The sequence below is a fragment of the Leguminivora glycinivorella genome, unplaced genomic scaffold (genome assembly GCF_023078275.1).
Source record: "Leguminivora glycinivorella isolate SPB_JAAS2020 unplaced genomic scaffold, LegGlyc_1.1 Scaffold3, whole genome shotgun sequence".
NCBI classification, from domain to species: domain Eukaryota; kingdom Metazoa; phylum Arthropoda; class Insecta; order Lepidoptera; family Tortricidae; genus Leguminivora; species Leguminivora glycinivorella.
The window spans coordinates 1,401,292-1,428,453 of record NW_025952828.1 but is presented as its reverse complement, the minus strand read 5'-3'; the positions used below and the strand labels follow the sequence as shown (position 1 = coordinate 1,428,453).

Genomic DNA, 27,162 nt, shown 5'->3' with positions numbered 1-27,162 from the left:
CAAATCACCGTTTTCAACCGGTATTTTAGTGACAAAATCCCGTATGCGAGATTCAAAAATCGCCCTCTTGATCTAATAAATGGCTTTCAATTAATATATTTTTTGTCATTGAATGCTTAAGTTACTTAATTTTAGGGTGTCCGAGAATTTACAATCTCGTCAAAATTTATATATAAATAAAACAGAGACAGATTTTGATCACACTAACTTTGCAAAAAATCAGGAAAGTACATAATGTACCTTTGTATCTATAATATTATAACTTATTATATTATAATTTAAAAGCTCCATACTCAGACACCTCATAATAAGGCATATTATGGGCCGAGTTTTCTACATGTTTCTAATTATTATTTATGATTATGTGTTAATTGATAGCGAGCTGCAAAAGTATAATACATAGCTAATTTATCACTATATATATATATTCTTAATTTCTCCATGCGATTTCGCAGGTCACTGCCTAGTTTGTCACCCCTAGGCATTTCAAGAATACCTAAAAACATTGCAGACACCCTGATTTTCTAACTATTCAATGAGTTACATGGAACAATCGCCTAGCCATTCTGCGTGTCAGGGCTGTGTCAATGTTGTGTCACATCCTGCCTTTGATACATTTAGGACAGTGAAACACGCGTAACACTGTTAAGAAAGGTTGGCTTTTATTTAAGACCAGCTTTTGTCAAAAAAATCTATTCAAATCCATTTGAAGAGCATACCTAGGTCACAGTATAATAAAGAGTATGTACTATCGTACATTATGGCCACTTCCGCTCCCCGCTTAAAGCGCCGCCCACCCCCTCTCGGTTACCTCACAGTTACCGCCTGTCAAAAACGAGAACAGTCAACCTGTCATATCTCACTCACACAAGCATGGTACGCGTTCACCTACACGAGCTTAGAATGTGTGTTAAGAACGCGCCTCTTTCATATATTTGATCGCCAGTGTCCGAGATGTGCCTAGGTCGCCAAGCAGGAGGACGACCTGACGGACGCCCTAGGTATCGCTGGAGTGACATGGTGGAGGCGGATCTGTGCGAACTCCAAGTCAAGAATTGGCGAGAGGTAGCGCAGGACCGAGAAAAGTGCTGTCTTGGTCGGAGGCCAAGTCTCATTTTGGGGCACTGAGCCAACGGGTAAGTAAGTAAGTAAGCCTTTGCCCGCGGCTTCGCTCGCGCTAAATTCGAAAATTCCGGAATGATCCATACAAACTCCCCCCCCATTTTAGGGAAGTGAGGGGTTAGAAAAAGGAGCCTATGTCACTCTCCATCCCTTCAACGATCTCCATTTACAAAATCACGTCAATTCGTCGCTCCGTTTTGCCGTGACAGACGGACAAACCAACAGATACACACTTTCCTATTTTTTTATATGAATTTATAAGTATGATTTTCTATCGTAAGTTTTCTCTGAAAACGCTAAAGTACAGAGTTTTGCCAAAATAAAAATACTTGACAAGAGGAAGCGCCAATGAGGAGGCACACTCAAAGGTTATGACAGATGGCGCCACCTTATTAGTCCATTGCACAGATAAAGAATTTCATACATGAAAGCGAGATGATATTTTTTTCTCTCTCACATATGAATGACATTGACATACCTAGACACTTGCACAGGCGCCTCCTAGCGGGATAAAATGTCAGTGTGCCTCCTCATTGAAACCTGAATAAATAAATTCAAAAGTGGAAAATTGCTGCCAGTAAGAACACTTAGAATTTTTGTAATAATATTTATATGCAATTTATGTACAATGATAATAAATAACTTCTCTTGATGACTCCTTAGCTGCCTTTATTCACATTGATCTGAAATTAAATAAATTACATTTGTATATTGTGACGACCGGTCTGGCGCAGTCAGTAGTGACCCTGCCTGCTGCGCCGCGGTCCCGGGTTCGAATCCCGGTAAGGGCATTTATTTGTGTGATGAGCACAGATATTTGTTCCTGAGTCATGGATGTTTTCTATGTATGTAAGTATTTATATATTATATATATCGTTGTCTGAGTACCCACAATACAAGCCTTCTTGAGCTTACCGTGGGCCTCAGTCAATCTGTGTAATAATGTCCAATAATATTTATTTATTATTATTTATATTTCGTTTCTGTGAAGAGGTTTACAGTGCGTGAGTTTACTCGTACAGTGAGCTGCAAAACAGCATGGAGAAGTTATGAATAAATTCATTGATAACTTGGCCATGCACTTTTACAGCTCACTGTACAAAAGGGCCTGCGGATTTTAGCAAATTACGGGAATAAGATAATCGTCGACCAAATTAAGGGTGAATAGGCACTTTCTGGACAAGCTCGCTCCAGCTTAGGCCACGTCTTTGCCTCGGCTAGTCTGTGGCCATGAGAAAAGAGGATCGAGTATTATAGACAGTTAATGTCAAAGCAAAATGTGTAATCATAGTGCATCGACTGCCATCTCTCGACACAAGCTTAAAACTTTTGAACCCCAGTTTTGACAATTTAGCCCATATTGTTAGCCTGATATGTGGTAAAATGTCAAATATTAATATTAGCGCCATCTAGCCGAGCGTTCGCCAAAGGTGTAACGCCATCTTGGCCACCGTACCTTTTTCTCTGGGGCTTTGAGGTACGTTTTTATCTTAGACTTTATCCGTCTATACGGAGTTACATATGTCTTTGCCATGAGTAAGTCCATTTATTTCACCAAAAACCGAAGGCCGTTTTGAAATCTCACTGGCTCTCTATGTAATACGCACGGGCCATTGCTATCTTGGTAGTATTTCACTTTAAAACACATGTTCAATAAGATGCGTCACTAAGTGCGAATTGTTCTTGACCTCAACCTATATTTTGAAATGTAGAAATTCAACAAGCCTATGCTAACCTTAGAACTAAGTACTATGTTTGGTTACGGTAGCTTTTTGTACTCTTATGCATATTCTATCTCTAGTGTTTTGATTCGAAACCGTAAAGTACCACAAACATTTTGGGTAAGGCTCATTTTGCATGGGATTTTTAACTTCCGATGCAAAATCGACGAGTTATAAAATCGACGTGTCTATTTGTCTGTCTAAGGCATCGCAGCTAACAAACAGATAAACCAATTTAGATTTGTTTTTTTTTTTAATTTGAATTAGTCGGGAGTGTTCTTAGCCATGTTTGATGAAAATCGGAATCGGAAAATCGGAAGCGCGTTGAGCGAGTCGTTATGAAAACACATAGGTATCTATAAAATACACAGTCACTAGAAAACAAGACGTTACATTTTAGATTTAAAAAAGACTATGGGCCCACACTGAGAGAAATTTGCATTGTGAATTTAACAAGTTCGACTTGTTGCGGTTTATCCGTTTGAATCAGCCAAACGTATGTTTAAAACAATATGTGTCAGGTTGTTTTTATAAAATCGACTTGTTGATTCAAATATATTGCCGATTCAAATGACAAGTAGCTACTTGTCATTGCACAACAAGCTTGTTGTTTGAACCAAAGAGCACGTAGGCGCTATTTTAACCAAAAAACTTGTTGAACGAACATGAAAACTGGTTGTATTTTCTCTCAGTGCATAAATGTGTAAAATCTCTATAATCTCGAGAATAGTATTGAATAGTACTCTAACTTACTTATTTCTTAACTTGTTTTTTGACGAGAGTATTCAGTTTCTTCTCGAAGTCCGAGTCTTCCATTGCCATCAATTGCTCCTGTGTGCAATATTCTGTAAAACACATATTACAATAAATAAAAAAATACGTTCGAGTCTTAGGCACTGGCGATCCCACCATAATCGAGAAAGCAATGATAGGAAGGAACAAAAGATAGTCACTTCCATGTAAATAAAAGAGACGCGATGATAGCGCGAGTGAGTTAGTCATTACTCATTAGGGTGGTTCAAAAAAAATTTTTTTTTTCTTCTTCCCCAGGGCTTTTACTCGATTTGATCCCAAATGTCAGTATACAAAATTTCAGCGAGATAAAGTAGTGTTTAGGGGTCGCTATGATTTGACGATTTTTCAGTATTCATATAAAATTTCAACATTTTGGTACACAATGGTAAAAAATCTAGAGCTTATAGAAAATAGGCATTTTATCTTCGATGATAACATATTATTGGACTTTATTTTTTGTGCGATGTTGATGGACTAGGTTAAACCTGAAGCCTTAAAAGTCAACAATAAACAATTTTTAGCCAATTTTTTAGCATTTTGATGTCTAAAAACACCAAATGTGACTTAGTACGAACAGACACCGGAATACGAATTCGAAAATGAGTCTTGCTTGCATTGCGCCGGACATATTTGCTGATTTTACAATTTGAAAATTTTCGACTTCCATACTAATGGGCTCCTACTTGCAAATCATTGCAACCTCTAAATGAGCCAATAAGAAGCTAATTTTTGGTACATATCAATTTTTGATCATAATGAAACAAGAAAAACCTGGGGAGCGAAAATAAAAAACCTTTTTTTTTCTCCATCTTTTACTCACTTTTAGTGGGACCAGTGCCTTTTAAATCAGCAGTTCCCGTTAAGTTTGTACGTTTGGATCACGTCTCCGATTTTGACAAATACTGTTAGGCTGATAGAGTCCATGGTGCAAGATCCACTAGGTTTCCCAAAATGTCCTAGGTTGATTGTATGAAACTTTCCTTTTTTGTTACCGAAAATGTATAGAAATCTGGTAACAAAAAAGGAAGGTTTCATAGAAACTACATAGGACATTTTAGGAAACCTAGTGGATCTTGCTCAGCATCATGGACTCTATCAGCCTACCAATTTTTATCAAAATCGAAAACGTGATCCAAATGTACAAAACAGGAATTGCTCAAATAATGAGGTTATTATCTAATATTAAAAATGCGAAACTGTGTGTGTCTGTTTGTTTGTCCTTCTTTCACGTCTTTCAGACGAATTGACGTGATTTTTTAAGTGGAGATAGCCGAAGGGATGGAGAATGATATAGGCTACTTTTTATTTGTTTCTAACCCCCACTTCTCTAAAACACGGGGTGTAAGTTTAATAGTTATTTGTTATACAAGGGGGCAAAGTTTTATTTTAACACACGAGAAGTAAAATACATTTGCACCCGAGTGTAACACAAAACTTTTCCCCTCACTATAGCGAGGAAACTTCAACGCAAAAAATGCGTTTATCACTGCTTCCAGTAGTTCCGCAGGTGGTAAATCATCTTTATTACTAGATTCACCTACTTATATCAATTTTAAAGCAGTTAATTTGACTTTATTCTAGGTCAAATTACTTTACCCACTAGTGGATAAAATGCGTTTTTACCCGCTGGTATTAAAGGACAAAACACGTGTTTCCGAGCTATTGAGGGAAAAATAAATAAATGTACTTACGGACAGAGCCAGCCTCCCATCCTATGAACTCCCCAGTCCGTTCATTCTCCTTCTTCAGCCATTCGTACAGCGGCTGGAAGTATTCCATCAATCCGCTGGCGTCCATGTGGCGTTGGCCTGTTAGGGCTTGCATGGCGTCGGGCCAGGGACGAGAGGAACCCATTTGGAGCATTTTGCTAAAACATTTAAATTTTGAAGTTATTGTTTCATCATTCATTAACTCTCTTTGTCAGCTGATTTTACGCAAACGCTAATAGTTGAATATCTTTACTGGCTAAGAAACCTCTGTGAATTCTCCACGTCGAACACAAAGAAAATGTACAACATGCAACGTAATAAACACACATTTTGGTCGGTTTTAAAACCCGAACATGGTAAACATTGTGTATCGACGAATGCGAAAAATATCAAAACTAGGACTAGTTAAACAAACTAATAACCACGTAAAAAGCGGTTTCGTACTTCATCCAATCCCAATCAGATGCGAACCCATGATTTTTTCAGTAGCCGTATTTTTTTTCTATGATAAAGTAATTTACGCACTAGATCCGATTTCCGTCATCCAGTTTCTTTCCGTCATTATCTCTGCATAAATTACCATACAAAGACATATCTAACTCCGTATAGACGGATAAAGTCTAAGAAAAACACGTACCTCAAAGCCCTAGAGATAAAGGTACGGTGGCCTAGATGGCGTTACACCTTTGGGTAACGCTCGGCTAGATGGCGCTAATATTGATATTTGACGTTTTAACACATATAAAGGTTAACAATATGGGCCAAATTGCCAAAACTGAGGTACAAAAGTTTAAAGCCAGTGTCGAGAGATGGCAGTCTATTCACTGTGATTACACATTTTACTTTGACAGTAACTCTCTATAATACTCGATCCTCTTTGTTACCATATAAATACCTCTGGGGAGCTACGGATCATATTTTCACGGATTTGCATCGGATTCGGGCGGGCCGTATTGCGAAACTCAATTTTTTTAACAGCAACTTTGCGTTACTGATATGAGAAGAACTTACCCCAAAGCCTCGCCAGCTTTCGTGCTGTTATAGATGTCGCACTTGGACAGCATCTTGTCAGGATCACCAGGCACGTATTCGCCGGCAATTTGACAGAGAGCTCGGTGGAACTGGAACTGTATTATATACGACACGTAGTACCTGAAATTAAAAGTATAAACGTATAAGGTACAGAAGGCAATTTGGACTGAGGGACAGTTTTCAACATCGAATTTCTTCCATGTTTTGCCACTGATTTCATATCACAACAACATTCATGTCTATGTTTTATACTATTAACTAGAGCTCCATATGTATCCACTGAAGACGCTCTAGTGGACACTCTATTTAACAATGCAAAAAATGTAAAATATGGAAAAAATATACTAGGTGGTTGAAATTTGCCTCCCAGTCGTATTTGTCCCGCAGTACCTTACATAAACACGCCAATGTACCCAGAATGGATAAGCAGAGCACATAAAACTGCTCAAGGTTCAGTGCGACTCTGAGCAATTAAGGGGGTGCTCACAAATATATGAACAGGCCTCTACATTCAAGGCCGTAAGGCCTGTTCAGAAAAAAAAAAGTTTAAATTAGTATTAAGTTATGTTTTTGTTTTATATCAAAACTGTATTTAAGTAACTAATGACTAGAACAATGAGTGCCTCTCGCCATCAAACGTTACAGTTTGGCGAGGATTCCTGTAAACGGTTAATTATAAGTTTTTTTTGTGAATAATAAAAAAAAGAAGCTATTTAAGCGCCCCAGCAGCTCAGATACATCTGATGGCGGCTGTATGTACAGTCAACCAATTGGAACCCTAGGCCACTTTACAACCATGTCATAATGATAAGCAGTAAGAGATTTCTTACAATCTGATTTATAACGTCACTATGACATAGTTCTACAGTGGCCTAGGGTTCCAATTGGTGGGCTGTACATAACAATGTACCCCTTACCTCATGTACTCAACATCAGCAGCAACATGGTACTTCGCAGCCGGATCGAAATCAGCCTCAGTCCTGGTCACTGGAGGCTCCACTCCCTGAAGAGCCTCTCTTAGCTGCCAGAAGTGACAGTTGTAGTCTCTTTGAGTCGTGAAACCACGGAAAACGGCGTAGCGGAACAGGTCAAGGAGGTAAGCGAAGGGAAGGAACACTATTTTGTCAAGTCCCTGGAAAGAAGACGAATATTTAAATCGAATGGTTGGAGAAGCTCTTGAAGACTAAGTATTTTAGAGAAAGAACTAAATGTCATACATCACCAAATGCCCGTAAAAGACCAGAACATGATGAGACTGGAATCAAACCAGCCTTCTTTGCAATCGCAGCAAATGTCTAAAACAACTCGATAACCAGAGTCACCGGTATCTTAAAGGGTATTCCCCAATTTGACATGTTCCAAATGAAAACTAAAATTATCTGTTAAATTCTTACAAAAAATGTCAGAATTATCCAAGATTAAGACACTGGTCACACCAAAAGCGAGTGATAGATGAGATATCGGCAGTAGAAACGAACAAAACATAGTCACTCCCGTAGAAAAAAATAAATACAAGAGAAATCGATCGCGTCTCTCCGATAGCTCGTCGCTTAGGCCGTTTTCACATTATCCGATCCGATATCGGGTGTCGGACCGACATCCTACACCCGATAAACGCTTCTGTTACGAAACGTTCGAAAACCACCCTGGTTTTCGATCCTTTCTTCGTTTAGGTTAAGGCATTTATTTTCTATAATTAAAATCAATTTTTCCAATTTTTATCAATTTAATAATAATAATTCAATTTAATTTTTAATGAATAATCATGTATCTGTTGACATTTCAATTTGTATATTCTTTGACTAAAATATTCAGTATTGTTCGAGTCGACATTATGCATTTTATAAATCTTCAGTATTAATTTATTCAATTTTTAATTTCATGTTATTGGTAATGTTTTAATTCACTCACATACTACTTGACTATTTTTTAAATAAAATATTCATTGAATTGTATAATTATAATAATATTTCAAATCTCTAGTTAAATCTAAATTTACAAATGGCAATGTGATAAGTTCAAATTTGACAGCTTTTAGAACTTTTTGAAAACTTACGGTTATTCCGCCTCCAACGACATTCACTGTACCACTTTTCTTTGTCTTTTCACAATTTGGATTAAAACCAGCACCAAACTACAGTCCGCTTATTATTTCACCATCAATACGAAGACCTGAGACCAGCGAAGATTTTACATGGTCCTTACGAAGCCTCTGGATTGTGAGAGGACAGGACTGTGGCACCGAGTCAGGCTCCACCTATGCAACGGGTCTTCATCATCGAAGCCGTGGGTCGACCAGGTTGGCGCAGGGCGTATTCAGCTGCGTGCAGGTTCCAGGGCTTCCACTCATCGAGTCCCATCCCATCAGCCAGGATCCAGGACGGGTGAAAGTCGCGACGAGCACACGCAGCATCCCATTGCAGTGGGCATCCATCCGTGACCAGCAGTCAGTCGCGGGATCCAGCCAATTCAGCGCCAACTAGACCAGTCCAGGAGTATTCAGTGGAGATCAGCGGGAGCCAGCATTCAAAACCAAGCAGCATCCAGCACAGGAGGGAAAACGAAAAGTGAGATCGTTCCATTTCCTTTTTATTCAATCCACATTCCTTTGTTTTCTTCTTTTTTTGTGTAGCTGCACTATTCATTAGGTATTTATTCTAAATACTCCAATAATACCTATTCAAGTACCTATTCATTCCTTCCCATTAAGTGCAGAAAGTAAATTCATTGCCACAATTTGAATTGGTAGACAGTAGTTAACTATTCACTTAGAGTTATTCATTAGTTTTATTCATTTTCGTAGGTATAACCTCTTGACTCAGTTCACAGTAATACATAAGATTTTAATATTAACTATCACTTTCACATAATTCCTATACAATATGATAACAATAATTCAATAATTTTTGTAACTTTATTACGCTAATTTCAATTAAAAACTTCAAAAACAATAGGCAAACACGTTCTTAAAACAATCTTGATAACTAACTGCAGTGCAAATAAGTCGTAAACAAGATTACGTAATACAAGTGCATACCTGATTCGCATAGCAAATAGTTTTAGCGCCTGGAGATTTTTTAAGAGCAAAGTTTTTATTTAAGGTCATAATTTGTACCAATATTTATAGGCTCATTTTTTAGCATTTTATTATGCCACAATGTCATCGACACAGGATTTACATCAACTTAATTACAAACGTGACCTTATCAAAGGTAAACTTACTGTTTTTCACAATTTTGTGTCACAACTAGCTGCTGAACCGCGATTAAATGAATTACAGCTTGCAGAGTTGCAGCTCCGATTTGACAAAATAGGGCTTTTATACAATGAGTTCGATACATTGCTGCTAGACATAGACATATTGTCAGAATTCACAAGCGGAGAGTACATAGAAGATGAGCGGGCACTCTTCGAAGACATTTACTTCGCTAGCATGTCGAATGCACAAGTGCTGATTCATAAGTATTCAAAGCTTAATTCAACAGTGAAAGTGTCCACTCAGGCTATCAAAAATATGTTAGATAGCACGATAAACACACAAGTATCCATATCCGCACATAAAACTCCCTCAATTACAAATATTCAGTTTATGGTTAGGGAATTAGATTCAAATGTTCCGAGAGACAGTTGTACAATACAATGTCAGTGTCCAAAAGCTGCTCATGATCAGCAATCTACAACATCCATCACGTTGAATGAGCCGCCGACAAATGGCTATATAATTCACAGATGCAATCCCAATCGTGTGGCGGGAGCACCGATCAACTCCATGTACGGTCACGTCATTGATAATTCAGAGTTGCTCAGTTTCAATCATCATCATTATTGTCATGTGCACATCTTGATATTCAAGTATTACCGTCTCACTTTCTTGCATGCAGGGCCTTTGTTGAACATGAAAACGGTACAGCTCTTGTTATGTAACTTAACAAGAGAGCGTGAAGCACCTATTCATTTACACATTTTTCACACATTTTACGCACATTCACATAGGTACATCTACTGATTCAAATTTCACCCAAACAGATTCCAGTCTCTTCCTCCTTCCTTCCCACTTCCTGATGGGCGATCCACACATTTCGTTCCACATGCACAGATTGCAGCCTCCAAGACATCACCGGTACGTGGCACACAGCAGCAGGACAACTTGGAAGGCATCCATGGCAGCGACGGTATCTCACGGTCTGCAACAACGTCTACCCTCCCCCTCGGCATACAGTTGAAGTCACAGACTTCAAGGCGGGAGCATGTTACGAAACGTTCGAAAACCACCCTGGTTTTCGATCCTTTCTTCGTTTAGGTTAAGGCATTTATTTTCTATAATTAAAATCAATTTTTCCAATTTTTATCAATTTAATAATAATAATTCAATTTAATTTTTAATGAATAATCATGTATCTGTTGACATTTCAATTTGTATATTCTTTGACTAAAATATTCAGTATTGTTCGAGTCGACATTATGCATTTTATAAATCTTCAGTATTAATTTATTCAATTTTTAATTTCATGTTATTGGTAATGTTTTAATTCATTCACATACTACTTGACTATTTTTTAAATAAAATATTCATTGAATTGTATAATTATAATAATATTTCAAATCTCTAGTTAAATCTAAATTTACAAATGGCAATGTGATAAGTTCAAATTTGACAGCTTTTAGAACTTTTTGAAAACTTACGGTTATTCCGCCTCCAACGACATTCACTGTACCACTTTTCTTTGTCTTTTCACAATTTGGATTAAAACCAGCACCAAACTACAGTCCGCTTATTATTTCACCATCAATACGAAGACCTGAGACCAGCGAAGATTTTACACTTCCGATAGTGTCGGATGTCGGTCCGATAAAACGCATTGTTCCAAATCAATGAAGTATGATTTTGTATCAAAAAATATTTTTTATTTTTTTATATTTAATAATTATACGCACTACATTTCAAATATTTGATTGTAAAATTTAAATAACGATCATAAAAATACTCAAGAGTGGCAGCTAAAATAAATAATTTTACATTTAACTATATCTACTAAAAGATGAAAAAAATAGTATCCGCAATTCGGACCGATGAATACCAATCTTTTTTTTTCAACAGAAATTCATCATTAACAACTGTTTAATAGACGCCATTTTTGTCACGCACACTACTACAAACGTATACCTACATTATATACGCACACATACAAATATTATCGGCCGACAGCTGGCGGGGGGTCCGGCATGCCAAAAATGTCGGAAGCGTCCTGCCGATATCGGCAGTTCGATGGTGCATCGGACAAAAACTGTCGTAGGATAGTGCCATCTGGATTAAATCCGCAATTTTTGCGTTTTATATCGTTTTTTAGTAATAATGATCTATCAAATACATAAATAAAGACCTGGAAGTGCATAAATCTTACATTTTACATCCTTCCTACATCCGATATCGGTTCGGATAATGTGAAAACGGCCTTACGCTTACTCACTTCTGGTGGAACCAGTACCTAACCATTTGTAACTAACCATTTTGAATAACTGATTAATTTCTGACTCGTCATCATCCGTCTCATCCTTCAGCAGGCCTACCACTCGGAGATGCTTTGGACTCGACACCGACAAGGCTATGACGTCACCGATCGCTTCATGGAATCCTGAGAAAATAATTATAACTATAGAACCTTCTTCGCTCCTTCCCTTCTTCCCTTCTCTTCTGCCTGGGTTGATAAAAGTTGAGATTTCCACAATTTTTTAGCGCAACATCAGAAATAAAGTACTAATAATAATAAAAAAACAAGACGATCATCTGCGTGCATCCCAAGTGCAGCATCCGCTCGGTGTACCCTTTACATTTATTTTAAAGTGTCAAAAGGGTATCTACGTGTTGACTTTGGCTCCGCGCACTTCTTCCAAACGTCCGGAATACCCTTTACCAAGGTTTCCGTGATGGAAAAAAAATAATAAGGCGATACCTCCAACTTTTATCAAAGAAGGTAATGGTCCCAGACAATGAGATAAGTTTTTCGGAACCGTACTATGATGATGATGTGTCAAGACAATTGTTCAGTAACGTACCTGGATTTGCTCCCGCTCTGTAAATTACCGGCAAGTCTTTATATTGCATATAGTACTGTATGTGCCCTAACTCGTGGTGAGTAGTCTTGAAGAAGGCACTGGTCACCTCTGTGCACTGCTTAATTCTAAAAAAAAATATAAACAAATTCAAGAATCCTCCTGAAATGCAGAGTAAGGAATTTTCGGGTAGGCTACATTGATGCCTAACTTCCACAATTCTGCGATTTACGTTTTTTGTTGTCAATATAATGCGTAGCACGTAGTCTTTATTATATTAAATGACTTTAAAGTCAGATTTTGAATTAGTCAAACAATCTGGCCGATATTCATAAGTCTAAGTCTCAAGATACAATTTTTCGCCAAGTTCTACTTATCTTGTTCATTCTCTAAGGCCTCTAAGCTGTCGTTTTTAGGGTTCCGTACCAAAAAGGTACAACAGGAACCCTTATGGTACGACTCTGTCCGTCTGTCTGTCCGTCTGTCACATTCCTAAATATCTCGAGAACTACTAATGCTATCAACTTGAAATTTGGTATAGTTGTGAACATTGTAAACCTCTACAAATAGAAAGTATAATTTTTTTAAATATATTAATTTTAATTGTAGAAAATGGCCAAAATGAAAGGGGGGCAAACTGTAAATTTCAAGTTACTAGGTCAAGTGGGGTATCGTTGGAAAGAGCTCAAATTGAACGTACTTAAATAAACTATTTTTTATAATTTTTTTGTTGTGGAAAAAAAAAGAATTTTGAAGGAAAATGTAAAAAAAAAATACCGTTCCCCCCCCCCTTATATCCGAAGTTTACCAACGAAAAATTATGAAAAGTTTAGTAAACATTGGTTTTATGCTATATATTACAGGAAAAATATAATATAGTTTGTATTTTGAATACTTTTTTTTTAATTCACAAAAAACTTTTCAGATTTTTACTTTCAATTTACCCACCCTTGTGGATGTATATCGTACTTAAAATTAATACGAGATGTTACGTAAACCATCTTCTGTCCAATAAAGTAAAACCGGCCAAGAGCGTGTCGGGCCACGCTCAGTGTAGGGTTCCGTAGTTTTACGTATTTTTCTCAAAAACTACTGAACCTATCAAGTTCAAAACAATTTTCCTAGAAAGTCTTTATAAAGTTCTACTTTTGTGATTTTTTTCATATTTTTTAAACATATGGTTCAAAAGTTAGAGGGGGGGGGACGCACTTTTTTTTCCTTTAGGAGCGATTATTTCCGAAAATATTAATAATATCAAAAAACAATCTTAGTAAACCCTTATTCATCATTTTTAAATACCTATCCAACAATATATCACACGTTGGGGTTGGAATGAAAAAAAAAATCAGCCCCCACTTTACATGTAGGGGGGGTACCCTAATAAAACATTTTTTTCCACTTTTTATTTTTGCACTTTGTTGGCGTAATTGATATACATATTGGTACCAAATTTCAGCTTTCTAGTGCTGTTAGTTACTGATATTATCCGCGGACGGACGGACGGACGGACGGACGGACGGACAGACAGACATGGCGAAACTATAAGGGTTCCTAGTTGACTACGGAACCCTAAAAACTGTTTAAATCGGTTAACATTATAAAGAATTATCCCTGAAAAACCAGGTCGCGCAAATTAGTTAGCAAATTGACCGGGAGATGGCGCTATACACTATAATACTCATTAGTGCCTATACTTTTGTCTTCTAGTCAAGTCATTAGAGTTATATGAAAATATGAGATTATTTTTACTAGGTAGTTTGAAAGAAAGTTTGTACGGAACCCTCGGTGGGCGAGTCCGACTCGCACTTGGCCGGTTTTTTTTTAATCTATTTCCGATGTCATGGTCTTACCTGAAATCATCACCATCAAAGAAGTCCCAAGCTGAAGCGTGGCACACCATGTCTCGACCATCGTCCGGCTTTACAATTATCGACTTGTCCCAGAACATATCTGGTAGGCCCTTCAGGTTGAGGGACGTGAAAAACTCTTCGGCTGTCTTGAAGATCTTGAGAGCAGTGTAGTTCTGAAACGAAATTGATAGAAATTAGGGATGTACCGACTATTGATTTGGCCGATTAGGCCGACTACCGACTAGTCGGCGCTTGGGTGACCGATTAGTCGGCCGACTAGTCGGCTAGTCGGCCAGAACATAATTTTCGATAAATTCACATTTTGAATGTCATTTTTGGTCCTTCGTTCGCGCTTTTCATGATTTTTTACAGATGTGCAAAGGTTCATGACAATATTTATATACATTTTCCATTTTTAACAACTGGCTTGGCTTAGTGGGTAGTGATCCTGCCTATGAAGTCGATAATCCTAGGTAGGAAATTTATTTCTGTGGTGATAACAGATATTTGTTGTTTTGAGAAAAAAAGGAATTACTAATAGCTACATAATGAAGCTATTATGAACTTTGAATGATTCACGGTTATTTTTATTAGACTTATTTTGCTGTCTACGCAACTTTGACATCCACCCGCCTTCGTCAGTTTTCCATGATCATGATGCATGCAACTGCGTCGAAATATCGGGAGCTCAACAAAAATCAAAAAGGTAATCACGGTCTATGTCCCGGTCAAAATAAGTCTAATGAAGATATTATGTCCAGCTCCTTGATTTGGTCTCCTCAATGCTGAGGATCGTGACCTCCAACGTGGGTCTAATAGCTCGGCTACTATGTGAATAAGAGATTTCCTGGCCTTTCGGTCCCTTGCAACTTCTAAGGCATCATGGACATTGACGGAAAGCAATTTGATCGGACCAACGCGTTGGACTGCGGCCCATTCCTCTCTTTCTGCTACCGAAACAGTGACCATACGTTTTTCCAGGTTATCTCCTGTCTTCCTGAATGTGTCCAAAAGCTTTTAATATGATTTGGTACATGTTGGCAAAATGGATATTAAAGAAACAACTAAAATTTTTTCACGGAGCTTTTCAATCAGTGGGAAATAACAGTCTTATCTCTACGCTAAATTTCGAAATGGCTTTGCCACTTTCAAGAAAAGAAAAATTATAAAACTTACTTGTTCTTTCAATGCATCTGTTACGTCTACATCAGGTTTGTTAGGATAGGGCTTCGCGTATTTTTCAATATTATTCCAGGTCTGAGCCCAAATGTTACCTGAAACAAACAAAAATGATTCATTAAAACACACAGGAATACTCAGGAGAGAAGTAATCCTCCTAGATATAATGTCCATTACGAAATGATTTTGACGACCGGTCTGGCCTAGATGGTAGTGATAGTGACCCTGCATGCTAAACCGCGGCCCCGGGTTCGAATCCCGGTAAGGGCAATTATTTGTGTGATGATCACAGATAATTGGTCCTGTAGTTATAGATGTTTTCTATGTAAATAAGTATTAGTATCTATATTTAATTTTATAAATGGGAAAGTGTGTGTGTCTGTTTGTTTGTCCGCCTTTCACGACAAAACGGAACGACGAATTAACGTGATTTTTAAGTGGAGATAGTTGAAGGGATGGAGAGTGGCATAGGCTATTTTTTGTCTTTTCCTTCACCGAAAAGCGACTGGCAAATATCAAATGACACTTCGCACATAAGTCGCGAAAAACTCATTGGTGCAAGCCGGAGTTCGAACCCGCGACCTCCTGATTGACAGTCGCACGCTCTTACCGCTAGGCCACCAGCGCCGTGCCTCCTTATTAAGTAATGACAAATATATCTTACCTAACAAATGCGCAGGAATAGGCCCCCTAGCCGCCACCACACTCTCGCCATACTTGGCCCGCAGCTTGCCCCTCACGTACGCGTGGAGCTGCTGGTACAGAGGCTGGACCTGGCTCCAGAGAGTGGCGAACTGCTCCTCGCTGGCTGAGGACTCGTACTCGCTGAGCCACCACTCGGCCGTGCTGTCCAATCATTAGGCATTTTGCTCTAAATCGTCCGAGATCGACCCATGTATACTAATTTGACCAAAATGCCGCTAATGTGCTGATCAGTCAAATTGTAATCCATCATCATCCTACTTGCAATATCCCAGCATTTGCCACGGATCATGGGAGCCTAGGGTCCGCTTTGACAACTAATCTCAAGATTTGGCATAGGCACTAGTTTTACGGAAGCGACTGTCATCTGACCTTCCAACCCGAAGGGTATCTAGGCCTTACTGGGATTAGTCCGGTTTCCCTATGATGTTTTTCTTCACTGAAAAGCAACTGGAAAATATCAAATAACACTACGTACATACTCATTGGCGCAAGTCGGAGTTCGAACCCGCGACCTCCTGATTGACAGTCGCACGCTCTTACTGCTAGGCCACCAGCGCTGTGCCTCCTTATTAAATAATAACAAATATATCTTACCTAACAAATGCGCAGGAATAGGCCCCCTAGCCGACACCACACTCTCGCCATACTTGGCCCGCAGCTTGCCCCTCACGTACGCGTGGAGCTGCTGGTACAGAGGCTGGACCTGGCTCCAGAGAGTGGCGAACTGCTCCTCGCTGTCCGAGGACTCGTACTCGCTGAGCCACCACTCGGCCGTACTGTCCAATCATTAGGCATTTTGCTCTAAATCGTCCGAGATCGACCCATGTATACTAATTCGACCAAAATGCCGCTAATGTGCTGATCAGTCAAATTGTAATCCATCATCATCCTACTTGCAATATCCCAGCATTTGTTACGGATCATGGGAGCCTAGAGTCCGCTTTGACAACTAATCTCAAGATTTGGCATCGGCACTAGTTTTACGGAAGCTACTGTCATCTGACCTTCCAACCCGAAAGGTAACTAGGCCTTATTGGGATTAGTCCGGTTTCCTTACGATGTTTTTCTTCGCCGAAAAGCGACTGGCAAATATAAAATGACACTTCGCACATAAGTCGCGAAAAACTCATTGGTACGAGCTGGGTTCGAACCCGCGACCTCCTGACTGAAAGTCGCACGCTCTTACTGCTAGGCCACCAGCGCTGTGCCTCCTTATTAAATAACAACAAATATATCTTACCTAACAAATGCGCAGGAATAGGCCCCCTAGCCGACACCACACTCTCGCCATACTTAGCCCGCAGCTTGCCCCTCACGTACGCGTGGAGCTGCTGGTACAGAGGCTGGACCTGGCTCCAGAGAGTGGCGAACTGCTCCTCGCTGTCCGAGGACTCGTACTCGCTGAGCCACCACTCGGCCGTGCTGTCAAATCCTGAGGGATTAAATAAATTATGGGCTAAATTAAAACCAAAATAAATTACACATATAAAAGAAAACGTTACCAAGGCCTCTAGTGCCTGAGGTTTCGGATTTAATCTATATATATAGTGGTGTGACTACTTTAATATAACACAAGTTGAAATGTTTTCAATAGATTATAATTTGACTTGTGTTAATTAGAATTGGAAATAATGGGCTGTTTTAAAAATGTAAACAAATCCTGAGGGATTAAATTTATAAATGATAGGCTGTTTTAGAAAATATAAACATTATCATTACATAGTCGACTCTTAATTCGATTTTATTTTAATCCAACAAAAGTACATTGTGTAACAACGGTAAGGGGAATCTTGTGTCTATAATTGACTCCAGCCTGCGGCTGTCACGAATTATAACACTCGTTATCAATATACTTATCTCCTGAGTTACACACAATGTCTATCATCACATTTGAGAGGAAAACATAGAATAATAATCATAAGGCAAAATCTTCAACAGCGAAGCTCAGACTCCTATAGGATTCTTCAGATAAATCAATTGTTTTTTATTACAAACACCGTTTGAGGAGAAACGAAATGCAATTGTAAATGTGTGTTTATGTTTAATTTAATGTGTAATTAATATTTTTGTGTAAATTTAATGACAATATAATATTATGTAGTTATTTTTTATTGTAAATTAAATGCAATATTAATTTACGAGTCGGCCAAAAACTATTGTCAACTTTTTTAATTTTCTGATTATTCTACCACAGATAATGCTACGAACTGCGTTTAGTTCATGTAATATGACATACTTTTTGCAGATTAATAACGCTCATCACACATTTTATTTTTGAAGTCTTCTAAAACTGTAGCAGTCTTATTGCAGATTAGCTTTTTCCCGCGGCTTCGCTCGCTTACTAATCTAATCTTGTTTTCTCATACAAACTTTGGACCCCCATTTCATCCCTTAAAGAGGTGAATTTTGAAAAATCCTTTATTAGTGCTCTTCTACACCTTATAAGGAACGTACGTGCCAAAGGAATCTCTAGGACCAGCGGTTTCTACTGTGCGTTGATGTCAGTCAGTCAGTCAGTTTCTTCTTTTATATATTTAGATGACTGTATAAATAAATTGCCATACCATTAAGATGGGCAGCCTCATTGTCCATCTGGACGTATTCGGTGAAGTATCCTCTGGAAGGTCTACCGGCAGCCTTATGCCACTCCACCCACGCGTACTTCATCTCTTCGGGGTCGTCACTGTTTGCGAAGATGTTTGTGACATCTGGAAACCAAAAAAAAAATCCGCTTAAATAAAACATAGTAATACGCGATAAAGTCCCGTTTGCAATTTTAAATAAGGTAAAGGCAAATCCAGACTGGGGAGCAAAAGTAACTGGTCCATTTTTTCCATGGTTTAGAATGTTTGCATTATTAAATAGAGTGTCCACCGGTTACATAATATGGTAGGCGTGTTCAGTGGATACATGTAAAACTCAACATCATAGTGTAATAATGGAAAAAATGGATTAAGTAGTTACAATTGCTGGGGGCAGTCGAGATTTTCCACGCTATACCTTATGTGTAAAAATTGTGACGATTTAAATAAAGCCTCCGCCGCACATAAAACGTTTTTATAGCGTAGCGTTAGCGGTGCGCCGGACGAACCGCTGGCGTTCCGCTCGCAATCCGCGCGCATTCCGCTCGCAATCCGCGCTCGTTAGTTCCCGCCGGCGTCCGCTGGGCGCAACGCCAGCGTTCGTCCGGCGCACCGCTATCATTGCGCTCCGCTGACGCTCCGCTAACGCTCCGCCTACGCTCTCAAAACGCGCATGCGTGACCGAGCTTTAAGTGTTTCTAACCTGGTTCTACATGTAGATCACACTTTGTCCTAAACTTATATTCACAAATCGTTGCCTTCGCGTACGTTGTCTGCATATTGGTAACCGCCTCAATCAACCGTTGATTCAAATCCTCTGGCAGTGCTGATGTGCCCAGCTTGGTGTATTTTGAGAACATTCTCTTCAGGTCTTCGTCTTCAAACTCTTTCCATAAGTAAGTCATTGTCTCTTTCCAGTTTTCTTTTAATTCTTCTGCGTTGTCTAATGCTACTTGTAACTGAAAATTAGTAAGAATGGTTATTAGGTAGTAATAGTATATTATGAATTTTCTGAGATGAACTTTTCGGTTTTGCCCCAATCTGTTAAACAAAGGCCTTTGTTTCTATTATTTGCGGTGGTTACCACAGCACGCAAAACCTGTTATCTCCGAAAGGGCTTTATATGGATTTGAACCTTATTGCTATCATGATAGTTGCTTTTTAACTACACTGAGACTATAGCACGTGCCGTTTAAACGGGAGCTAACCGCAGCGAATAATGAAACAAAGACCTTTGTTTAACAGATTAGGGCAAAAGCGAAAAGTGCATCTCAGAAAATTCATACTATACCTGAGAATCTATTTGTCTAAGAAATAGATTTTAAGTATGACATGTACTACACGTAACCGTTAAAATTTAAATGTGCAGCCTAATACAGCGATATAGTCAACCCGAGAGATTATGATAAAAATCACCTTCTTTAAGAAGATTTGTTGTAGAATGTACTATATCAATTGCAAAAGTGGATGGCGGATTTATCAATAAATTCATTCATAATTTCTCCATGCACTTTTGCACCTGATAGTACCTTATTAATGTTTAAGAAATATATTATAATTACTGTTTTTAATTTGGACAATGGCCTCGAAAAGTAAAAGCTTTAAATTAAACACCCAGTCTTATTACCACACAAATCACACCGAACACAAAATAATTCAAATATCATAACAAAACTACAATGCACTACCGTTCGTTAGTTTCCAGAAAGAAAAGCGACATCTCTCGGGGAATTGAGAAAACTATCGAGTAGGCGTTTTATACAATTACTATAAGTCTGTGAAAACTTAAACGGCATAGTCGGTCAAACCTACACGATTTAAAAGTTTCTACACCTACCAGCTGTTTAGTGTTTTGCTTACACTGTTCACAAAACGGGCATTTCTCAAGCACCAAGTAAAATAAACTTACCTTGTGTTCGTTATTGTAAGTCGTGATATTGCTCTCATAATTCCAATTGGCGATGGTCATTCTGTTCATGGACTTGGCCGTTATCTCGTCGAGTCTCCTCATGTAGTCCCTACCAGCCGCCTCCTCTGCCGCCCTTTCTGCTGCCCGACCCTGGGCAGCCACTATGAAGACGGAGGCTATTGCTCCGACTAGGGCCAGCTCGCCTAATATCTTGAGGATCATCTAGAAGGAAGTTAAATCATGGAGGCTAATGAGGTCAAGTCTTACATATTCATTTGCAAATCCTAATCCCATTCATCATCCTCCTTGCGTTATCCCGGCATTTGCCACGGCTCATGGAGCCTGAGGTCCGTTTTGACAACTAATCCCAAGATTTGGCATAGGCACTAGTTTTTACGAAAGCGACTGCCATCTGACCTTCCAACCCGAAGGGTAAACTAGACCTTATTTTGACACCTTAGTGTAACATCGTGAGGAAACCGGACTAGTTCCAGTCCGGTTTCCTCACGATGTTTTCCTTCACCGAAAAGCGCATGGCAAAAATCAAATGACAATTCGCACATAAATTCCGAAAAACTCGTTGGTGCGAGCTGGGGTTCGAACCCGCGACCTCCGGAACGAAAGTCGCACGTACTTACCGCCAGGCTACCAGCGCTTTTTAATGCCATCCCAAATCCCATTATGAGTGAATATTATAACCGGAACAGTGTTTTCCCCCTACTCCCCCCTTCCCCCCCTACTTTCCCCCTTCTACTTTTAATATTAATTGTATAGTTGCTATCAGATAGAGATGGGCCGAATATGGACATTGCCGAATACGAATATTCGGCCGAACATTCGGTTCAGCTCCCATTTCAGCGGCCCATCTCTATACTATCAGATATGTCAGAGACTTGGAAATGGTTAAGCGTGGCTAAGCTCTCATAAATATCGGATCAAGGACTCTAACGTCGTGACAATATTCGTCGTCGTCGTGACAAAGCATTTACCGATATTTGTGACTTATGCTCCTCTGGGTACAGTCAGCCAAAAAAGTGGTTCACCACTTTTATCACCCTATGAGTTTAAAAATAGAGTCGAAAAGTGGTATAGCACTTTCTTGGCTAGCCGTACGTAGCCGAATGGCACAAACGCTCACGAAACGAAACGCTCATAAATATCTATCTCTATCGCTCTTGCGTATTGGCGCGACAGAGCCAGACTAACCTATCGCGGCGTTTCGTTTTCTTCTCGCGTCGCAGAAATGCCATTCGGCTACGGCACAGTACCTATATTTGATTGAAACTGTAAGTTGTTGTTGAGAGACTCTCTTTTAAACAGTTAATCACTCATAAGATGAATTATAGTAAGTAGGTACAAAGTAGCTGTAGGTACTGGTGTATTGTTACTTAATGCTAGATGTAATAACTTTGTTGCAAAAATCGACATAATACAGAGTGAGCACTATATCCTTTTTAGGGTTCCGTAGTCAACTAGGAACCCTTATAGTTTCGCCATGTCTGTCTGTCCGTCCGTCCGTCCGTCCGTCCGTCCGTCCGTCCGTCCGCGGATAATCTCAGTAACCGTTAGCACTAGAAAGCTGAAATTTGGTACCAATGTGTATATCAATCACGCCGACAAAGTGCAAAAATAAAAAATGGAAAAAAATGTTTTATTAGGGTACCCCCCCTACATGTAAAGTGGGGGCTGATATTTTTTTTCATTCCAACCCCAACGTCTGATATATTGTTGGATAGGTATTTAAAAATGAATAAGGGTTTAGTAAGATCGTTTTTTGATAATATTAATATTTTCGGAAATAATCGCTCCTAAAGGAAAAAAAGTGCGTCCCCCCCCCACTTTCTTTTGAACCATATGGTTAAAAAATATGAAAAAAATCACAAAAGTAGAACCTTATAAGGACTTTCTAGAAAAATTGATTTGAACTTGATAGGTTCAGTAGTTTTTGAGAAAAATACGGAAAACTACGGAACCCTATACTGAGCGTGGCCCGACACGCTCGTGACCGGTTTTTTCACTTTTTTCACTATAATAAATATGAGCAGAGCGATTCACAAATTTTAAATATTAAAATTAATAAAGACCTTTGCTTACTTTGTCCAGTGACTTGCTCAAATAATTGGTAAAAACTATATTCCTTACATTTATAACCGCATAATAACAAAAGTAAGATGGCAAAAAGATGCTCTAAGCAAGCGTGTCAAGGCGATCAATCGACTGTATAATCGATATCACGTATAATTAACTTCGCTCTTGGTTTGATATCATAGTGTTATAATAGCATAGATAATAGTATATGCTATCAATGAATTGACTCATAATAATACACAGATTTTTTTGGGAGAGTAAATTTAGCTGTACAGCTGAAGCTGGTCTATAAAAGCTATCTAGGACCCCATTATTCATAAACGTACTCAAAAGTTATGAAGCCGATAAAGTTCGTTTGTCACTTTCCGACGTATAAGTGTGATAGAAAAGGACAAACGAACTTTATCGGCTTGATAACTTTAGAGTGCATTTATGAATAAGGGGGTTAAGGCACTGGTCCTACCGCAAGCTAGTAAACTATAAGCTATCGGCTATAAAAACGGACAAAAGATAAGCTCTCCCGCGTAAATAAAAGAGACACGGCGATGTTTATAGTTACTCGCCCGGCGGTGAGCTATCAATATCGCCGTGTCTCTTTTATTTGCACGGGAGTGCTTATCTTTTGTTCGCTTTTATAGCCGATAGCTCATAGCTTACTAGCTCGCGGTGGGACCAGTGCCTAAGGTCCAATAAGACAGCACCAAGTGGACCTGTCTAGATATTTATTATCTAGAATCTAAAGGCTAATTGAGCCTCTTAGAGGAAAATAGGTACTAACATTTGTATGGATAGGTTGTTTCGTCTTAGGGCACCTGTTTATAGAAAGACATCATATTTTTGTATGTTCTTCTTGTGCACATTTTTTTAAACTACGAGATGGCTAAGATATGAGGCTTCAATTGATGTTTAATCCATCTCATCTATTTCTAAATTCCCTAATCTAAAAACAATGCAAAAAGATTCTTACAAACAAAACCTTCTTGGCAGTCTCACTGAAATACCCACACGGCATTTTCACAAAAAACACAGACACGCGTCAACAAACGCTAAGTGAATTCCAAAACTGAAAACATTATGTCTGTATACACATTTGTATGTAAATGAATTAGACCGTCTGTCTGTCATGCTTGTGAAGATTTGACGTCTTTTGTTGGGAATCCGAAACCAATGGTGGATGGTGTTATGCATAGTCAAAAAAACTCAAAATTATTTAAAATTTAAAGTTCTTAATTTTCTCGATTTTTTTTGAAAATTGGCAGGAATAACACCGCTACTATATTTTTCTAGGATTCGTTTATGCAAAATCCAAATCAAAATAGTTTCTTAGATAGAATCAGCATCGTTGTCAGCATTTAAATAACTTGAAAAAGGGACATCATTGTCGCGTTATCCCGACATTCGCCACGGCTCACGGCAACCTGGGGTTCGCTTTTGAGAACTAATCCCAAGATTTCAATAAGCCACTAGTTTTTTCACAAGCGACTGCCATGTGACCTTTCAACCTATATGAAGGGGTAACTATTAGGCCGGTCAGGCCCCGTAGCCGAATGGCATTTCTCCGACGCCAAACGAAAACGAAACGTAGTCTGGCTCTGTCGCGCCAATACGCAAGAGCGATAGGGATAGATATCTACTAGCGTTTCGTTTCGTGAGCGTTTCGTGAGCGTTTGTGCCATTCGGCTACGCACCCAGGAGTTCGAACCCGCAACCTCCGGATTGAAAGTCGCACGCTCTTACTGCCACTAATGCTTCAAATACTTGAAATAGGGTAAAACTACGTAATTGGGCCTAATTTGAATATACAAACTTTCGAACGATCACAAATAATTGTTGTTTTTACGAATTACTGAAATTAGGCATTTTCAGAATTTGGGTCCCCCCAATTTTATTAGTGTAAGTTGTTAACAAAAATTAACTCACTGACAGTTTTGTGACGACTAATTAAGCATAAAATATGTCTAAAAATTTCCTTTTTTTACAATCTGAATAGTAGATTATCGTTTAAAGTTTATTTAATTAACACAAAAACAATATTTTTATTGAAATGTCATGCTTAATTATCGTCACAAACCTGACAGTGAGTTAATTTTTGTTAACGACTTTCGCTAATTGGGAATCCCAAATTCTGAAAATGCCCAATATCAGTATTAAATATTAGTTGGCACTGTATCGCATAAGCACGACCAATTCTTTGACAATTAGAATTTTCTACTGTTGTTTTAAGCGTAACCAAATCACGCCGAGCGAGCCAACAAAGAAGGCTGATACAAAAGGACATAAATAAAAATATGCTTAAATAATTATTATATAATAAATAATATACCTAGTCCAGAAGCAGACATTTTACCGATTAGCAGAACGTTTTGGGGTCAGGTCAAACGATAAATGATAGTATTTTTCCAGACGGTGGCAAACAATCATCTTGCCACCATCATGGTAAGCGGTTACCATAAAAAAAAGTCTATTAAGCCTGCAACTCTTACGCATGTTTATTTAAAGTCACACACAGGTCGAACGCGATTAATTAACATTATTTTTACCTTTTTTCCCAACGTTTCGACCAGGTTGCACTCCCAACCCTATCTACTGGGTGCTCTGGTGTCTTGGACAGGCTGCGGGGGCCTACGGCGGGGCAGCAGGGGTTGCTGCGCAATGAGCCGGTTTGCAAACGTACTCTGTCTGATTCTGCGTTCGAGTCTTAGTCGGTGAGATGTGACGCAGACATATCCAACGACGCGCTGCCTCTTAGGCTCCATCATCAGAGTCACGTGAGCCTACAGCGCTATTACGTATCAAAATCTCCTCCCCCTGTAGTCTCCCCTTCCTAGTCCTTGCAGCAGGATCTGCTGGCTGGAGTTACCCCCTGAATCTGAATCTGAATCTGAACGTTTCGACCAGGTTGCACTGGCCGTGGTCGCGGAAGACTAACGTCCCAGCAGGCCTAGCACATCCAGTCTCATCAGCGACCACGGCCAGTGCAACCTGGCCGAAACGTTGGGAAAAAAGGTAAAAATAATGTTAATTAATCGCGTTCGACCTGTGTGTGACTTTAAATATGTGTACAAAGCGCGAGAACTTAAAGTGTTATCTTACGAATGTTGCCGACCTTCTCTGTAGTAATCAGTATTTTTAAGAACCCCATACCGTAAATGTACTGTGATTAACCCTCTAACCGCCTTAGTGCGTTTACACACTATCCGAATTCCGATCCGATATCGGACGTCGGAAGGATTTCAATGTAAAAAATCAAAGATGGCGCCTGTAATGTATAGGATATCGGCCCTACATCCGATATCGGATCGGATAATGTGAAAACGCACTTATTCCGATATATTATAAGACAAACAATATGCAGCTCATTTCGCTAACGCGACGTCTGATAATTTAATAAATAAGACAAATAGTCGTGTAACTTCGTTCTACCGCCTGTGACACGAGCACGGCTTTTTGAAAACGTCAAAACGGTTTAAAAGTAAAAAAAAATAAAAAAACCTAAGTGTCAATTTTCTTTTATTTATTGTAACTATAAGGTACTTACCGTGTCGATGCGCCTGAGCAACCCGACTGTTTTAGATAAGGAAGATCAATACTTATCATCTGGATAAGCCGGTGTATCTAGTAATACCGGTACTTGACTATCTAGCCACTTGAAGATGCTGCAAGATAAAAGTACAATTTGACCAAAAAGAATAGAAATTTAAAAAAAAAAGTCAAGAGCGTGTCAGGCCACGCTGGGTTCCCTAGTTTCCCGTATTTTTTTTAAAAACTGTTCAACCTATCAAGTTCAAAATAATTTTCCTAGAAAGTCTACAGTTCTACGTTTGTGATTTTTTCATATTTTCTAAACCTTTGGTTCAAAAGTCAGAGGGGTGGGCACATTTTCATTTACTTTTGGAGCGATTATTTAGAGCTTAACTTTTCCAACTCTCGCTTCTACTTCTCCCTCATAGAGGTACATGTAATCTTTTTGTCTGCCTTCTTCCACTCATTATTTCCATATCTTCTGTCTTAGCCAACTTAACTACTTATTACATCAACATCCTTTTACGGACACTGCACAGCCAACCTATCCTAAGTGCTATTTACAACACCTTCTCAAGTTTTAAAAGTGATGTGTCCATTCACTCCATTTCCAGCATTCACTCTTTTTACAATGTCTTTATCAAGCTTACCATCATTGCGTAAAATTAATGTTGCTTGCGCAGTTTTTTAAACAAACTATTAGTCTTAGTAAGGCAAGTAAATTACATGTTATTTTATTATTCATTATATTTCAAAGAACATAGCCGTACTCGATACACAATTTAATGAAATCGGCTCGATAAAAAAAAATTGCAAAGATTGGTCTCGAGTTCGTCATTAAACGGTTGTATGTCGTTCAATTATTCACTTAGTTGTCTTTAGTTAATATTATAATAG

At 38.9% G+C, this 27,162-nt stretch overlaps 1 protein-coding gene across 2 annotated transcripts; it reads right to left on the bottom strand.

The window, feature by feature from the left end:
- Positions 1–1,715: 1,715 nt before the first annotated feature.
- On the bottom strand, positions 1,716–25,302 carry LOC125242029 (angiotensin-converting enzyme-like). Of its 2 annotated transcripts, none has more exons than XM_048150734.1 (14): positions 25,284–25,302; positions 20,656–20,877; positions 19,450–19,705; positions 18,729–18,872; positions 17,405–17,596; positions 15,457–15,554; positions 14,281–14,453; positions 12,434–12,558; positions 11,885–12,012; positions 7,297–7,511; positions 6,359–6,499; positions 5,330–5,505; positions 3,597–3,688; positions 1,716–1,805 (listed from the first exon to the last, which is right to left on the bottom strand). In XM_048150734.1, the coding sequence occupies exons 2-13, from the start codon at positions 20,875–20,877 to the stop codon at positions 3,597–3,599; spliced, it is 1,962 nt and encodes a 653-aa protein (XP_048006691.1). In that variant the 5' UTR covers positions 25,284–25,302; the 3' UTR covers positions 1,716–1,805. The 2 variants fall into 2 exon arrangements, with proteins under 2 accessions (XP_048006691.1, XP_048006690.1); XM_048150733.1 differs by lacking the exon at positions 25,284–25,302 and adding an exon at positions 23,711–23,824.
- Between the last annotated feature and the right edge of the window lie 1,860 nt (positions 25,303–27,162).